At 37.5% G+C, this 18,682-nt stretch overlaps 1 protein-coding gene across 2 annotated transcripts in view; it reads right to left on the bottom strand.

The window, feature by feature from the left end:
* VAPA (VAMP associated protein A) overlaps positions 1–18,682 on the bottom strand; it is a 37,292-nt gene that overhangs the window by 707 nt on the left and 17,903 nt on the right. The window contains exons 2-6 of one of the 2 annotated variants that reach the window (XM_070940634.1): positions 12,005–12,157; positions 8,463–8,566; positions 7,660–7,740; positions 3,542–3,670; positions 490–666 (exon numbers count right to left, since the gene is read on the bottom strand). In XM_070940634.1, the coding sequence (XP_070796735.1) occupies positions 490–666; positions 3,542–3,670; positions 7,660–7,740; positions 8,463–8,566; positions 12,005–12,157 (644 nt within the window). The remainder of the gene's footprint in view (positions 1–489; positions 667–3,541; positions 3,671–7,659; positions 7,741–8,462; positions 8,567–12,004; positions 12,158–18,682) is intronic. The other variant, XM_070940635.1, reaches the window with a different exon arrangement.

Raw genomic sequence — 18,682 nt, 5'->3', positions numbered from 1 at the left:
TGATTTGCTGGAAACATTACTACTTATTTCAGCTTTAGGATTACAAATGGTGGCCCAGAGGAACTTCTAGGCTTTTAACACCATCCCAGCTTTACAGAAAGTTCAAGAAGAAAAACTTAAGCCTAAATTCACTTGTAAGTCAGAGACTACTAAACTACTAAAACAACCTGATGCACATTTTAAACACATTTTTATTTTTCTTGAGTAATGGAAGCACAACCTAAAATATTTAAATATAAGGTGTACTGTATGTGATTAATTTATCATTTTAGTAAATTTAACTGCCTTAATTCTTAAAACAAATTCTTAAAACTGCCTTAATTCTTAAAATTCTTATCATAATTATTTACTGGATTAGTATTCTATCCTTCCAGCATAGAAAAACTATTATATACAGCTTGATGTAAACAATTTTTAAAACTGTATTTCATGAACAAATCTGTAAAATCCAATTTTACTGATGAGATTATTATGTATTTTGTATCTTACTCTCAGATGTCTATTTTCCTCTGATAGTTTCACGACATCTGCTTGAAGTCTTTTGCATTCTTCCACTAGCTTCCTTGTTTCAGTGTCATTAAGCGAAACACTATGTGATTTTGGCACCAGACCATCTTGCTTTGTTGCATTCAGTATTGGAGCAGATTTACTTGTTTCTATTTCATTCTGGAAATATTAAAAAAAACAGATTCAAAATAAGTATTTCAATGATAATGTCATTTATTACTTTTTTAAAATGCAGGTAATTTCCAAGAATATAAATATGAAAGGGGTTTGAGAAGCAGAACTTTGTTTCGAAAGAAGTATTTTTAAGTGACTTATAAAAATAAGATGGCACAATAGAATGATATATTCATCCTGCATTTCATTCCAAGATAAATCTCTAAAGAATTAATACATTTATCCCCAAGGATAAAATAGATAAGAGATAGAAACTTCTCATTTGAGACAAAGTTTCTGAAGAGATTAGGAGAATGTTTCAAGGCTTCCACACTCTTTCTATTATTTTCTAACTATACTTCCACCAATTAAAATTTAAAGCTAGTCATAGCCAACATTGATATTTGAACAAATGTAGCTTTGAAAACTGGGAAAGAAAGATGGAAGAGGGATATTTATAAGTTGCATATCATTTAAATCAAAGCATCAGTGGCATGGTTTAAATGTACACGGAAAAGTGCTATATACATAAATAAAGGGCCTGGTGGCTCAGCAGACTGATAGCCTTGATTAACACCAGCTGTCTGCAATTACTGTAAGTTCGAATCTCACCAGGCTCAAGGTTGACTCAGCCTTCTGTCCTTTCTAAGGTAGGTAAATTGAGGACCCAGTTTGTGGGGGCAATAAGCTGACTTTGTATAAATATACAAAAGTATGAAGGCTATTGCTTAACGCATTGTAAGCCGCCCTGAATCTCCGGAGAAGGGCGGCATATAAATCAAATTAAAAAAAAAAAAAAAGAGGCCAGTCTGCAACACGAATCAAGAAAGTATTTTAAGCAGATTTTTGTCACAGTAGATGCAGTATAAACAAAGTTTGCATTTTTCTGCCAGCAATTACCAGTTTCTACTGAAAGAACATGGACGGAGTTATTTCTTTTCCCCAGTGTTCCACCACTATTGTGTCCCTAAGCTTTATGAGCAGACACAGAGATACTGCAGTGAGGGGGAGAAAATCCGATCACAAAATTAAGCTTTCTAAATTTTTCATCTTTGTGATATATGATATGTCATGCCCCCGTTGGAGCCTGAATCTGTGGGGGAAGACGAGCTGGAACCTGAGCAGACAGAGATTGGGGGGAGGGCTTTGTTGTCTTCGGAAAAAAATGGGAAAGGCCAGGGCCTTTCAGGATTAGGACATCTTGTAGACAGGGAGGAACAGGGACAGGATGAACATGAGAGACAGAACACAGGCGAGGAGCAAGAACCATCCCCTCCTGATCCAAGAGCTTGGAAAGTGGACAGAAGGCGTGAACAGCACAGACTGAGCAGACTAGTCAGGAGAAGAATGCCCTGTCCATCTCCACAAGGTACACATGGGGAATGAAACTTAAGAAGATGCTGTGAGGAGGGGCATTTGTCAGGAACAAACATTGAGTTCCAGAAGTGTTGAGTGCCAACATTTGAACTTTCCAAGAGTCCTTGCATTCTTTCTGGTGTTCTGAACTAATTACCTGGATCTTTTGCTTCCTGAACTCCTTGATTGGTCCTGCTGGATTTATTGCTGTGCAGCCCCAGTGTATACAGCACTGAGCTCGACTAATTGAAGCCAGAGGCTGCTTGAGGTTTGTGTGGGGGTTTGTTATCACTTTGCTCTGGGACTTGTAAGAAATATGGGAGCATTTGGGGAAATTTGGAGCAATAAAGGGACAGTTTGAACTGCCAGCTGTTTGTGTTATTTCTGTGCTGTGCCCTGGGTCATCTCTCCCTCCCTCCCTCCCTCCTTCTCTCTCTCACACACACACATCATGCAATTTCCTTTACTTTACTCAATGTTCTTGACATGCCTGTTTTTTTAAGTAACAACAGCAAATCCACAAAAACTATTCTTAGTAAAATACATAGTTTAGAAATGAATAAAAGTATCTGTTCTCATTAACACCATGCCATAGCTTGGTTTTGCACATGAATCAAGCCAACATTCAAAAGATTATACCTTACTTAATAATCTTTTGTTATATTCTGCCCCTTCATGCTAAATGACAGAACAAATAGAAAAATCTTCTATTAACTACAACTTCTACAACTTCCTGTTTCAGCAAGAAAGAAATAATGCTTAATGTCATAATTCCCAAATGGGGAGCCACACTGAACGCATAGGGTCACTCCAAAGTATTTAAAATTTCCGAAGAAAAGCCTGTGATACTTGACATCTGTCAGACATTGCACGAACTGCTAGCCTAGGAGCACAGTGAAAAAATTACCAAGACATAAAGGGCACCATGAACTAAGAGGGAACCTCTGATTTAATGGATTTGGAATAAACCATGATAATTTAAATCCTGCCATCTCCAAAGCAACTGTGAACTACTTCCTACTTTGAGTAAACTGTTAACTGAAGAGTCCTGGGTTTATTTAATTTCATCAGAAAACAAGAGAGCAAAAGGGTTGTATGAACTTGTAGAAACCTTGTTCCTATCACTGTTTATTTACCAGATAAATATCATCCCAACTAATCCAACACCATTTGGGTTGATTCCAGTTGCTGAAGACGGCTTGTAGAAAAGTTCCCCACTGGCTCTACCTTAATTCTTAATTATCAATTTTCCCTCTTCTAAGCGATGTATTTCATTTTGTCTCCTTCCTATGCATCTCAATCCTAGAAATTTGAAGCAGTCCAAATTTCACAGGAATATAAATGATGAAAATTCTGAACATAAAGATATGCAATAGAAAATAAACCTAATAATGTAGCTTGATTTTCACTTTGACTGAACTGAACATCCTTAACTTTGAGCCTCCTTTGATATTTTTCTTAGCTAGCTGCAATGAACCACTTTAGAACTAGAAAAATCTTGAAGCTTTCAGCTCCCTCAACAAACCTGATCCATCTTGTGATTGACCTCACTGCCTGGTTCCATCATGTCAATCTTCTGTCTATTATTTGCAGGCTCCTGAAGAAAGTTTCTGTTGGCTGGAGTTATGTATACAGATCTTGATGAAGATAAAACCTGAGATGGCAGGTAAGACATACCCTCAGCACTCAGGAGATCTCTCACTGCAAGGCTTAAAGGAATGACTAAACCAATGGCTAAAGGATTAGGGTCTGGAACCCCATTCTGCTACTTAGAAAAACATGAATGTTATGTACAAGCAGTTAAGCAGTAGCTTATAAAGCATTGAACAAACAAAATAAAAGTTGTATTTAGACACTTGAGTTTTATAGACTAAAACTAAAACTCTAATTGCATTTTTGCAGAATTAAGCCCTAAAAATAATATGATTTAGTCATAATATATACTATAGACAGAACTACGTAGAAATTAAATCCAGGTCATTTTATAAAATAATTTTGGAGCAAAAAAAAGTTGTTTCCAAATGTACAAATAACTTAAAGTAAACTGCCACAAACTTAAATAGCAAACTCCATTCTGGCTGTTTGCAGCTCTAATGATCTTGCAGAAAAATTAATTTATAATATTATAAACATAAGCACCCTAATTTGGGCTGATTTTTATTTTAAAAAAGACTTTTTTGCTTGAACTGCTTTTCCTCACATAGTCAGATGTGTTATTTACCAGACTGAATGAACATTCAGCACACTCATAAATACAGTATTTTTTTGACTATAAGACACAGTGTTTTGTCTCCCAAAAGGGGGTGAAAATGTCTGTGTGTCTTATAGACTGAATATTGCTGAAGCCCTGCCCACCCGCCGGCCATTTTTTGGCCTCAGCACGTCCCGTTTTCGGGCCTTTTGTTGGCCTTTTTCAGGCCCATTTTCAGGCTTTTTTCAACCAGTTTTTGAGGCTTTTTCTGGCCCGTTTTAGAGGCTTTTTTCAGTCCATTTTCAAGGCTTATTTCAGACTGTTTTAGAGGCTTTTTTCGTCCCGTTTTTTCCAAAAAAAGTGAACCCATTGCAAAGAGGCCAGTCATAAATTCAGGATTACCTGTACTTGTAAATTGAGTAAATATTCTAGTAATATTCTATTTACTATTGAGTAAATAGTGACATATTCTTGAGCTCGTTAACTTAAATTAAATGTAAAGGAAGATCTTCTAATCTATCCTCTATCTATATCACGCTAAACCCCTGATGGCGAACCTATGGCACGGGTGCCACAGGTGGCACGCGGAGCCATATCTGTGGGCACACAAGAGTTGCCCTAGCTCAGTTCCAGCATGCATGCGTGTGCCAGCCAGCTGGTTTTCGGGCCTTTTGGGCCCACCAGAAGTCAGGAAATGGACTGTTTCCGGCCTCCAGAGGGGTGGGAAAGGCCATTTTCGCCCTCCCCATGCTCCAAGAAAGCCTCTGAAGCCTGGGGAGGCCCACTGGTAACCTTTTTGCTGTCGTGTGCCAAAAGTGGGGGGAGCGCAGGGGGGGGTGTCACACGTGCATGTGCAGGGGGGGCGGGACACAGGGAGGAATTGAATTATGAGTGTGGGCACGTGTGTGTGTGACCCCCCCACATTCCCCCTGCTTTTGGCACGTGACGGCAAAAAGGTTAGCCATCACAGCCCTAACCTTCCCATACCAATGACCATCCAATCTTTGTTTGAAAACCTCCAGTGATGGAACACTCAAGGAGACTGGCTTTTCTACTGTTTAATATTTTTTAAGATAAGGAAATTCCTCCTTATCTGAAGAGTCCTGGGTTTAATTTCACCAGAAAACAAGAAAGCAAGAGGGTTGTATGAACTTGTAGAAACCTTGTTCTTATCACTGTTTATTTAACAGATAAATATCATCCCAACTAGTCCAACACCATTTGGGCTGATTCCAGTTGCTGAACACGGCTTGTAGAAAAGATCCCCACTGGTTCTACCTTAATTCCTAATTATCAATTTTGCCTCTTCTAAGCGATGTATTTCATTTTGTCTCCTTCCTATGCATCTCAATCCTAGAAATTTGAAGCAGTCCAAATTTCACAGGAATATAAATGATGAAAATTCTGAACATAAAGATATGCAATAGAAAATAAACTTAATAATGTAGCTTGGTTTTCACTTTGACTGAACTGAACATCCTTGATTTCGAGCCTCTTTTGATATTTTTCTTAGCTAGCTGCAATGAACCACTTTAGAAGTAGAAAAATCTTGAAGCTTTCAACTCCCTCAACAAACTTGATCCATCTTGTGATTGACCTCACTGCCTGGTTCCATGTCAATCTTCTGCCTATTATTTGCAGGTTCCTGAAGAAAGTTTTTGTTGGCTGGAGTTATGTATACAGAGCTTGATGAAGATAAAACCTGAGATGGCAGGTAAGACATACCCTCAGCACTCAGATCTCTCACTGCAAGGCTTAAAGGAATGACTAAACCAACAGTTAAAGGTTCTAATCCATCCCTCATCTATATCATCCTAGACCTTCTCAGACCAATGGCCATCCAATCTTTGCTTGAAGACCTCTAGTGATAGAGCACTCCAAGAAACTGGCTCTTCTACTGTTTAATATTTTTCAAGATAAGGAAATTCCTCCTTTTTTCAAGTTTAAATCTCCTTAACTATGTCTTCTCACCCACTTTCTATAAAGCAATATTTTGACAAAAATCTGATGGCTGCCTCGCAAGTATGCCATATTAAGAAGCATGCCTATTTTGTGGCTTTCCTTATAGAATAAAGCTTAATAATAAAGGAACTGCTTATAAATAGAACAAACTAATAAAACAATGTTAAAATAATTTAAAATGTAAACTTCCATTTAGGGTAAACAAATGGCCTAATATTTCCTGGATATTTTAAAACAGAAGTATACAGTCTGAGACCACTGCTGTGGCATGCAGTTCCCAAGTACCTTGAGTATAATCGTACTACTCCAAAAATTGTTAACAATAACAAGCATTAGTAGTAGTAGTAAAGTAGTAGTATGCTATAACATAGAATAATAGGGTTGGAAGGGACTTCGGACATTTTCTAGCCCAATCTCCTGCTCAAGCAGGATACCCTATACCATTCTGAACAAATGGTACAAATTCCAAACTCTTCTTGAAAACCTCCAGTGATGGAGCATCCACACAGTTTCCCTCCCCTTTTTATTAATACTTACTACTATGGATACTAATAATAATGTTTAAACTTGTATGCCACCCAACTCTGGGCAGCTTACAAGAAATCAAAGTAAAATCAATAAAATGTAATTATCTGCCTGTGACGTGATGGGAGTTTTGACAATGATTCTGTACCCTTTCCAGCCTCATGAGTATCAGCAAATCCTTTTTCTGAAATCAAGTTTTCTTTTGATGGATACATAGTTCACTTCCATAAACCTGTGCTATGAAGATAACCAGTATGGCAAATAACACAATGTATACTTTTTTTAAACAGGGGAGGGTCACATCTCACTGTTATCTCCCGGACCTAATTTACTCAATTGAAATAGGACATCATGTACTTTCCCCATCAAATACACCGAATGCCAGATCGACGTGCTAATAAGCAGGATATAACATTGGATGTTATTAGTTTCAGCAGAATCTTTTTTATCTATTACAGGACTTAGATGAAGCTCTGATCACACTATACAATAGTTCAGAATTATAGATAGTTATAAAGGTGGTTCAGAATTGCTGATAATTCACAAACTGACTTTCACCACTCTGGGTGTAAATCTCAAGAACCTTCATTCTTTCAAGAAGACTGAATAGGATCAAATTTCTTTTATCACTTCCAGTAGTTATTTCTTATTTCTTCTTCTGCATATCCATGTATCTTGTTTTCTTTTGAGATGTACCCATTTTTACAAATTATAAACTTGCGCTTATTACACAGGCTAAATGGCTTTATTGATTCCAAACCAATTTTTACTTTGACTAAATTTACAACATATGTTAACATAAAAGTAGTGTGATTAAAAGTTTACAAAAGCACGGTATTTTTACATTAGAAAAAAGACTGGAAAGCTTTAGAGATTTTATTAAAGCACTAATTATAATCTCTATATTTAACAATATGCAAAAGATCTAGGCAGAACATGAACTTTTCAATATATCTTTTACTTACCAGCTTATCATTTTCATTAGGCATTTCAAATACACATCTCAATTTGGAGTCCATTAATTCCTCAGATTTTGCATCCTTCCACTATGACAACAATGAAAAACATTAATTATGTTACTAGATGTTGTCAAATAATTTTTTATAATGTATAAACTCTTCTTTGCATACTGATTTTCAAGAACTAGCATGGCTTAGCAGGCAATTGGTCTTTAAGTAGGAAATCTAGACCTTAATCCTTGTGATATATAAATCATTCCTCATCAAGCATCAATATTTTTTGTAGTTTTGAATAGTCAGTTTCCTTTTACATTTGAACCAAAAAGCTACAAATACCAGAATACTGGTAAGCTTATTGCTGAAGCCATGGTTTGAAATCTAGTCAGAGATGTAACAATCCCCTAATTCAGATGTAAAATGAACCTACACTGAATAAAATCAATAAAGATGTCTATATTCATGCTATGCTGAGAAGAGGAAAAGTGTCATGTGCAGAAATACATATTTGATTATATGTGCTACCACATAATTTTAATTTTAACTGCCCACACAAGGTTATTTCTAAGATGATGGACAATATATACTTATGAATTCTTTTATTAGGAAAGAAATTTGACAGGCACATTCCCAGCAGGAGGAAGACTGCAAAGTTGTAATATTGTAGATTACAACACAGATTCAGAGAAGTTGGAAAAGCTTTGAGATATATGAAACAAAAGGAAGTCCAAGGGGGCTGATTTCAAAAAACCTGAAAAGGAATTCATATCTGTCCTTTTATTTAAAAACTGAAATTGTAGATATTTACGTACCACTGCTTCCATATCTGTAATATTTGTAGGGGCAAAGATCGTCTGTACCATAAACTTATGTTTACTCTTCTCATTTGGATCATAATCAAAAGGCTGTAACATAACTGCATAATAGACAAAGTTTGTATTATATAAAAGTTTGCAAACTTTTTCTTGTGAACTTTTAATTTTATTTTAAATTCAGAAAATACAGTGTATACTTTGAAGTTTTTTCAATAACCAAATTCTTTTATTACGTATCAGCTGATCCTTATTTTCTTGTAATTAGCTAGACTTTATAGTTTGAAAAATAAAGTATTATTTCAAATATTTGTCATCTTTAATTTAATAATTTCTAGTCTCAAATGAATATAAATTCAGAGAAGACAAATAAACTGTAGTTCCATTAAGAAATAAGGAAATTTTTGTTATACATTGTATTCAATGTTCTGAAGTACATTAAAGATGATCAGTAGCTCTCAAATTAAGAGTCCAAAAATGCTGGTGGGGGATTTCTGTTGAGGATAGAATGAACTAGTCATTTTGTAAGTACAGATGATGGAGAAATGAATCTTATTACATAAATAGAACTCAACACATATTGCACTGAATAGAGCTTTTTAGTACACATTTTATGAAGAATCTGAGAAGACTACTTTTCAGCCAATTTATTTACTTTATACAACAATGTGCACTTGTTGTTCTCAGTAACCATTGGAAAGCAAAGTAAAGATAAAACAAAATACTCTTCCTCCCAAAAGGCTGGATAGCTTCAACAGATAAAAACAGAGCTCATATAAACATTTGCCTAAACAGGATACATTTTGCCCTGCAGAAAGTATTACACCTGGTTCACATACACATTCACATACAGCAATTAAAAAACAATCCAAAGTATTTATTTTGGCTTATCTGAAAGTATATATTGTAAACCAAAGTTTATTACTTGAGATTAGTTCATATATCACACTGAGCCAAATCTGAACAATTCACATTACAACTCTTATCTTACAATTAAATAAGGACCAATTGAGCCTTCCAAAGCAAATAATAATAATAATAATGATATAATTATTAGATGAATTCACCTACCAAGGTACTAGCCATTTATGACCTATTGCTAGTGTTTTCTTCTAAAAAAAATCCAGTGACTAGTAAACTAGTTTAAATGCTAAAGTTTTAATGTCTACTCATGAGAAATACCATGAACAGTCAAGAAAACAAGAAAACAAACACATCCACATCACTGAAAACTCAATCCAGGTAATATTTTATACCTTCTCACTCACCACAATCTACAAATGCAAAACTGTAAGAATAAGTCTCAGTATGTTCCTTCACTAGGACAATTACTCCCTTATTCATTCCCCAGACACTCTATACTGAAGATACAATTTTGCCATTTATGTACCTACAAAAAAAATTCCATCTCTCCAGCCTCCTGTTAAATATGGGACAGCACCAGTCAGCAAAATTCATTTGAACCTACAGCATTATCCTGTTACAACTACTCTTTTGATAGAAGAGTTGTAATACATTGAACATGACATATTTATTTTGATTAAGTTGTATGTACTTTGCCTATCTAAGTAGAGATTAATAGAGTTAGATTTTCTCTACCTAGAACTGACCTTACCAGATTGACAGAGACTTTCCCTGTAAGTCTTTGGTAGCTACAAAAATGGTAGATAGGGCAGAGGGGGAAACTGCTTTGTATATTTACTCATAATTATCATGCTTACTTTAACCTAGTTACCTTAAACATTTCAGAAGAATAGACAAAGATATGTCAATGACGAGTTCAAGGACATCTGCCATAATTTAGCAAAATATAATTAATATTTGCTTTCTTTTATTATTTATATTAGAATACTGAAAAAAATCTTTTAACTAAAAAATATTGCCAATGGGAGGAAACATGTAATGTACTACAAAAACAAAAGGTGACATATTTATTAACTAATGTTTATATTATAAAATATCTTCATTATTCTCTAAAGGCAAAACTATTTTTAACAACAACTAAAATATTAAGGCAGCCATAGTAGAAAAGCATGAAATCACAGTACACTATCCAGAATAATTTTTCTCCTAAAACAAGGATTAAGAAAATGCTAGTAGCACCACCTTGTGGATCTGTAGAGAACAGGTTGATAAAGCACTAGCAACGTTATAATGATGTATTTGCCTGAAAGGATGACAATTCTTAATTTAAACTGATCTCTCCCCAAAGGAACATAAAATAAAGGAATTATAAATTCTGACCCAGGTTTTGGCAATGCACAGCTTCTTCTTCTTGTCATCCTAAAGGCTGCCAATTCCAGCTCAAACTGGTGGATAGCTTTCGCCTTTTAGGGTCAACCATCAACAGTAAAGCATGAACACTCTAATTCCAAATAAATGTATGCAAATGACAACTTGTTTATGAGTAGGCATATGTGCATCTGCATATATATTTGCCACAAACACTGTAGATAAATTGACTTCCAAATTTCTCTCACACACACATATACACACACATAAACACACTGATTTAATAACTATTTTATAGAAATTTATTAATTCCTGTAAAACTATAATTGCCTGTAAAGTAAGATGCTTCTTTTATGAAATCAATTAACCCCTATCTGCCTATACCAACTATTATCTCTCATACAACTAAGTTTTCTCTGTACAGATTTTCATTTGGTTTTTTTCTCCAGAGGAAAGGGAAAAAACTGATAGGAAGAAGAGAGGAAGGGGCAACTGCACTAAAAAGGAGAAACAAAAAGTGGGAGAAAAACTGGATATAGATAAGGGGAAAGAGGCATCAAGGGAAGGAAAATGGAGATATTTGTTTAGGTTAAATGTGCCAGACAAGCAGTCCTTCTCAACACTCAACCCAGTGACTTCTATTTTTCTTGGCGAATCTAAAATGGTGCTTCCAATTCACAATAGATTATTTGGGGTGGGAAATTCATATCATGTAAATATGTATATATAGAGATAGATAGATATTATTATCCTAGTAGGTTTTCTTCTTCCTGAAGGTGAATTAAATGTTATTTCCCCCAAAAAAATCTTAATTGGTGCCTGGGGGTGTATGGGTTCATTGAGGAAGCATAAGGTGGTTATCTGTATCTTTCTTTAAAACTTCCTTCTCTGCTCCTATTTGGAATTCATTATATCAAACTAAGTTAGTGTTTTTAGAGCTTTGATAAGGTACAAGTGAATAAATAAACTGGCTTGAATTTTTTTGTATTTGTGCCCTCTTACTAATTAACATTTATTCTGGAGCAAAAGCTAGTGCGACTGGTCCATAGAAACCTAGAAAAGATCGCTATATCCAATATCCCTCCCAATAAAAAATCAAGATTATTTTCTTAATCAAACTATTAGGCAGAGTATAAGTAGTATAAATGTCAACAAATAATAATGTGGTTAGTTTCATCTGATATTTTTAATGATTCAAATAATAAATATATTGTTTATTAGTTTTTTATTATGCACTACCTAAATATTCAATACCTTCTATAAATAAAAAAAGCCCCCAAAAGGAATAAAATTGTATTTAATATTTTTACCAGATACAGTTACTGAAGTTCCTGGGTCAATAATTCCACTATTTGGCCGCACACAGTATCGACGAGGTGCTGTAGTCTTTACTTTAAAGCATATTTTTCTCTCTGATGGATTTCGTAGTTTAAGATTCGTGGTGACTACATCTGTAAAAGGACCTGTAAAAAGTTTCAAGGATTATTTTTGGGAATTAATTCTTAAACATTTAACAAAATAAAAAATCAACAGACTATTCTTAGAAGACTGTAGAATGTGACAAGTTAGCATGCTTTTTAAAAGTGTTTCAATTCGTTTTTCAGTGCTTGTGCTATCACTTCTGTGTTCACAAAAATAGAACTTCTTTCTTAGCAGTTGTTTCATGTAAATTGTATCAATCACTCTATTGAAGAACCAAGAATCCCACCCAAATAGAATTTTTTATATGTTTGAAGAAATTTTCTTATTACATTTACCATCTAATTTTAGCACCGTATTTTTCGGAGTATAAGACACACCGTTTCCCCCCAAAAAAGGTGAAAATCTGGGTGCATCTTATACGCCGAATGTAGCCCCGCCCACCCACTGGTCCCCACCCTTTGGAGGTTGTTGGCCTCCACGCCTCGCATTTTCCCGCAGTTCCAGGTGGCAGGGATCCTCATTTCCACTTGGATTTTGATAATGAGTAGCACAGATCTTTTTATCCGTTTAAAACAAATCCTATCACTCTACCCACATTTAACTGGAGTGGGTGGGGTGGGGGATGATTTTCATGGGGGCAGAAGAGGGACTTGGCACCGAAGGCTCCACTCTTGAGACGCCTCCATCTACCTACCTATAGCCGTAGGCCTTGAAAGTCTGGCTTTCTCGCAGCAAGGCCTGATAGAGATGCAACACTTCAGTCCTCCTGGACACTGACATCTCTAAACACAGTGCCGGGCTTCCCTGCACTTTTGTGCCTCGGTTGGAGTTTGATTCCGGAAGCGGCCTGGGGAAGCGCAGAGGTCGGGACTCGGTTGGCGAAAAGGGCGCTGCACAGGGGGCATAAGGCAAGGCGCTGCTACCCGAAAACACTGTTGCTGCGATCGCCACCTGGAATTGCCCAAAAATGTGATGTTCATTTTTTTGCCTCCACACACCCCATTTTTGAAATTGGGGAGGAAAGTGTTCTTGGGTGACAGCACTTGCCACACACACCCTACACTGTCACCCGAAAACACTTTTCTCCCCAATTTCAAAAACGGGGCGTGCGGAGGTAAAAAAAAAGAGCATCACGTTTCAGGCGCAAGCGGTTCCTGCCGGCGCTGCCACCCAAAACACTTTACACTGTTTTTCAACCCTTGTAGTCTATGTATCTTCTATGTATCTTTCATAGAAAAAGAATCATTATCCAAAAGTGGGGAAAGAATTTGGCATCTAATTTAACTTTTAGAAAGTTATCTTTCCAAATGATCTCATAGAGGAGCTAAGACATTTTTCTTTAGAAAAAGAACTGCCTCTGTGAGTGATTACGGCCACCCAAGTCAAACAGTGCAACTCTGACCAGCAGATTAGAAAACAACCAAAATAAAACAACAATAAAATAATGTCAACAGTTCCAAGAAGGCTCCACATCCATTTGTACTACTCAGCTGACCATGAACACACAGATAAGCCTCCAAAGTGGCCTCAACGATTTTCTAAAAGAATGCAAATGCCCACCTGTCTGCAAGGACTATAAATCCTTCCATTCCCCATCCAGTTAGGGTTGAAGAAGCTTGTTGGCTAAGAAGCAAAACATTGTCAAAGAAAAACAAGAAAGTCAGTTGCCTTCTTGAAAAAGTACCTTTTGGGAAACCATGACCTGAATGACTAAGAATCTCCTTAGACAACAATACCTATCAATATATTTAATATAGGTAGTCCTTGATTAAAGTCCACTCATTTGGAAGTCATCAACGAGCCTTGGTGGAAAACGAGCCTTGGTGGCGCAGCAGACTAAAGTGCTGTTAAGTAGCACCAGCTGCCTGCATACTGCAAGTTCAAATCTCACCAGGCTCAAGGTTGACTCAGCCGTCCATCCTTTTGAGATAGGTAAAATGAGGACCCAGATTGTGGGGGCAATAAGCTGACTTTGTATAAAAAAGAACACCGCTGCGGGGGGGCCCCGAAAGCCCTACTAAGCAGGTATATACAAAAGTATGAAGGCTATTGCTTAACGCATTGTAAGCCACCCTGAGTCTCCGGAGAAGGGCGGTATATAAATCGAACCAATCAATCAATCAATCAATCAATCAATCAATCAATCAATCAATAAATAAATAAATAAATAAATAAATGCTATTATGGCAGTTATGGCTCCCCTTGAGGAGCACCCGGAGGCTCCAACTGGCGCAGAGTGCGGCCGCACGGGTGGTAATGGGAGCGACATGGCGCTCCCATGTAACACCTCTCCTGCGCGAGCTGCACTGGCTCCCGGTGGTCTTCCGGATGCGCTTCAAGGTTTTGGTTACCACCTTTAAAGCGCTCCATGGCTTAGGGCCTGGTTATTTACGGGACCGCCTACTACCACCAATAGCCTCCCACCGGCCAGTACGCTCTCATAGAGAGGGACTCCTCCGGGTGCCGTCAGCCAAACAGTGTCGACTGGCGGCCCCTAGGGGGAGAGCCTTCTCTGTGGGGGCACCTACCATCTGGAATGAGCTCCCCCCGGAGATACGGAGGATCCCGGATCTGCGCTCCTTCCGCCGTGCTGTGAAGACCTTTTTATTCCATCAAGCGGGCTTGGCCTGATCTCTTCCCTTTTTAAATATGTAAATTTTAATCTGTTTTTAAATTATTGGGGTATTTTAATTTGTCTGGGCCAAAAAGTTTAATTTGATTTTATCGGGTTTTTAAATTTTGTGTATTTATGTATTTTATTGTTGGCTGTTCACTGCCCTGAGTCCTTCGGGAGTAGGGCGGTATACAAATCACATAAACTAAAACTAACTAACTAAACTAACTAATGAGAGGAACCTATGGTCCTCATAGTTACAGCCATCACAGCATCCCCCAATCACATAATCGCAATTGGGGAAACTCAAGTTTTAGTCCTCCTTTAGGCATGAAAGCCAGCTTGGGGACATTAGAGCAATCACGGTCTCTCAGCCTTAGGGAGACGGTACTGGTAAAACCACTTCTATATAGTCACCAAGAGGCAAGATTGATTAAAGGACCATGACAATGACAATAACAATAACAATAATGACAATACATACACACACACACACACACACACACACACACACACACACACCACAGCATGCAAACTCTTGAATTTTGTTTTTACCACTAACCAAACTGTATGCACAGGACCGTAACACTGAACTAGACTACAGCAGTCAAGAAATACATTACAGCCCTCAAGGCCTTGGAAAAGATATTCAAATGCTGTGATGTGTCTATACCTACAATAATCAGAATCATAGAAGCCCTGGTATTCCCTGTGACAATGAAAGCAAAAGGTGGACTTTAAAGAATCAGGATAGAAGAACTAACAAAGACTTCAAAAATTCCTGGGAATATAATGGATAGCCAAGAAAATATATTAATTGATCAATCAACAAATTAACCAAGTGTTCTTATTCAAGGCACAAATCATCTCAAGGCACAGACTCAAATTATCTTACTTAATCCACAAAAGGTGGAATCAACCCTGTCACTCACAAGTTGAAGAGGCAAAACACAGTCCAATTTCTAAAGTCCAAAGGTGAGAAGAAAGGCGAATAGAAAGGTGATTGAAGCCAGAGAGACAGTCCCACACGTCTGTCCAGTCTGAAGGACTGAGTCAAAAGCTGGAAGCTCCTAGCAATAAGAGCGGGATTTAACAATTATGACAGACTCAGTCCTTCAATCTATGCAGACGAATACAACCCATGCCTGTCTCCTGTCTCCTGTCTCCACCCACAATGGAGAATATCTCACTTTTGACACCTTATGCAAAGACCCAACTGTCTGAAAAGATTCTAATGCTAGGAAAGAGGGAAGGGAGGGGAGGGGAAGGAAAAGGAAAATCAGCAGCAAAGTGGATAGTTATGATGGCAAAAAGTGCACCATTGGGAGACTTGAAAGAACAGGCTAGGGCAGTGACCTTTTTGGTGCTGAGTACCCAAAGCGTGCATGAGCCCCCCCCCCCCCCCCCGTGCCTCATTTTGGGCTTGGAAAGTCTCCTGCACCCCAGCACGTGTGCCCTGCCCTCCCACGCATGTGCCCCACCCCACACGCGGCAGAGTCCCAAAGATCAGCTGGCCGGCGGGAGGCATACATGCATGCACGGTGCAGCTGGGCTGGGGCAACGGCTGATGTAATGTAATGAAGATGGTTCTATAGGTAAGCTGGTCCATGTCATGTAGGGCTTTAATAGTCATAACCAACACCTTGAATTAACTTACTCCCAAAGCAGATTTCACAGCAAAGGTGTTATATGCACCTTCTTTGGGCATGCAAGATTGCTCACATGGCCATATTCAGCTAGTGCTGAAGCTTCCAGATATATTTCAAAGGTAGCCTGTGTAGAATGCATTGCAATAGTCCAAATGGGAGATGATCAGGGCATGACTGACCAATCTGAAAGGACATAACTGACACACAGCATGATTGAGCAAAGGCCCTCTTAGCTATAGTTGCCACTTGCTCTTTGAGCAGGAGCAGTGAGTCCAGGAGGACCCCTAGATTACACATCTTTTCTGTCTGGGTAGCACAATTTCATTCAAGACCAAAGATGATAAACTCCTGGTTCCAGAGCAGCCCACCAAAAGCACACTGTCTTACAAGGATTCAGCTAAAGTCTACTGTTCTCCATCCATGCCCTCACTGCTTCCAAGCACCACAAAAGAACATTCACAGCATCACTTACTTCACCAGGGACAGAAGATTGGACTGCAGTCACCCAACACACTTATTGCTTAAGAATGTTCACTTACATCAGGAGTCACACCAGAGACCTCAAATAACTGTCAACTCAAACTATCTTATAGGGTTGTTAACATTAGAAAAAGTGAGAGAAAGCAGCATTATTCATGTCACCTTGAACTTCTAATTTAAAGACAGGATCTAAATCTAACAAATAAATAAACACATTACATTTGTCTTCAAATTATACCTCTATATAAATTTTAAAATATTTTCAATGTTTTTTTCAAATGAAACATTCAAATTTCTTTTCAATTTCTTCAAATCTTGATTTCCATATCTATGTATATATTTCAGATTCAAAAATAATCTGAGCATACTAGTGTTTCCAAATACTGGGTACGACCTAAGGGGAATGAAACATAATCGAATTTTTGAATGTTAATAATACTTCACAGTATAATTTACAGATTTCACAGATATCGATGCTTATCATAGTACAAATATCCTCAAGATAGCAAAACTTTTCCAAAGGACCTACCAAAAGGATCATATAGTATATTCATAAATGTGATTAGTTTGTCATATAAATGCACAACTCAGACACACTGAGGAAGGAATTTAAATCAAAAATTCCAGATTTTTTCAATCGTGTTACACATGTCCAGAAGACAGGATTAATCTTCTCTTCTGATCACTTAGATCAGGCCTATCAAACTGGTGGCCCATGAGCCGGATTCGTCACATGCAGGCCACACCCACTCCGGCTCCACAAAGGCAAAAAAACGCTGCGATATGTCACAATACATCACGTGATGTAATTGAGTTTGATACCCATAGATGAAAGTTTACATCTTTGAGTATTTCTCTTTTGTATTATTCTTACAACTCAGCAAAATGTTGAAAAGGAATAAAAACCCAAGACTGTGTTCATCTGTCCTTTAACAGAATAATTCTCAAAAAAAAAAAAAAAAAAAAAAAAAAAAAAAAAAAAACCACCACAATGGGACCACATTTGGTAGGGCAGAAGTCAACAAATGAAAGTTTGATTTCAAATAGGTAAGAATTACAAAGAAAATCCAGAAAATATATTTCCCAATTTATCCTTATGGTAGATAGTGACTTGGAATGTGTCTGACAGCCCCATTCTAAGTCTTGTTCCCTCCTGATCACTTGACACTGAATGAAGCATTCATAGTCCACCTTCTGCTTTCTAGTGCACATGTATACAGAGAACATCTATACAGGTAGTCCTTAAGTTCTGACCAGTTAGAACTGGAACTTCTGTCACTAAGCAATGAGATCATTAAGTGAGTCACCACATGACCATGCCTGACTTTACAACATTCTTTTGATACGGTTATTAAGCAAATCCCGCTTCCCCCACTGACTTTGCTTATTGGAAACACCCTGGGAAGATTACAAATAGCAATCATGAAGAAGCTGCAACTGTCGTAAATACATACCAGTTGCCAAGCACCTGAATCACAATCATGTAACCATGGGGAGGCTGTGATGGTTGTAAATGGGAGGACTGGTCATAAGTCACTTTTTTCAGCATTATCATAACTCCTAACAATCACTAAATAAGTGGTTCTTGTTGGGAACGATTTATGGCTAGCATGCTGACTAGTAGGAAGGAATAAATAATGAGAAAATGAGGCAGAGGAATTCATCATAAAAATTCCAACAACAGGACAGTCCTCATTCCAATTATATATAGAAATGTGCACAAGTACAATTTATGCACATTGTTAATCCCAGGAAAGTGTATGCATGCAAATAAACGCACACAATGCATTCCACACAAAAAGTAAAATGTCTCCTATCACTGC

Source organism: Pituophis catenifer, unplaced genomic scaffold, assembly GCF_029215685.1.
Source record: "Pituophis catenifer annectens isolate HBS135680 unplaced genomic scaffold, rPitCat1.0.hap2 SCAF_3, whole genome shotgun sequence".
Lineage (NCBI taxonomy): Eukaryota > Metazoa > Chordata > Lepidosauria > Squamata > Colubridae > Pituophis > Pituophis catenifer.
This window is presented reverse-complemented; position numbering and strand designations above follow the sequence as displayed.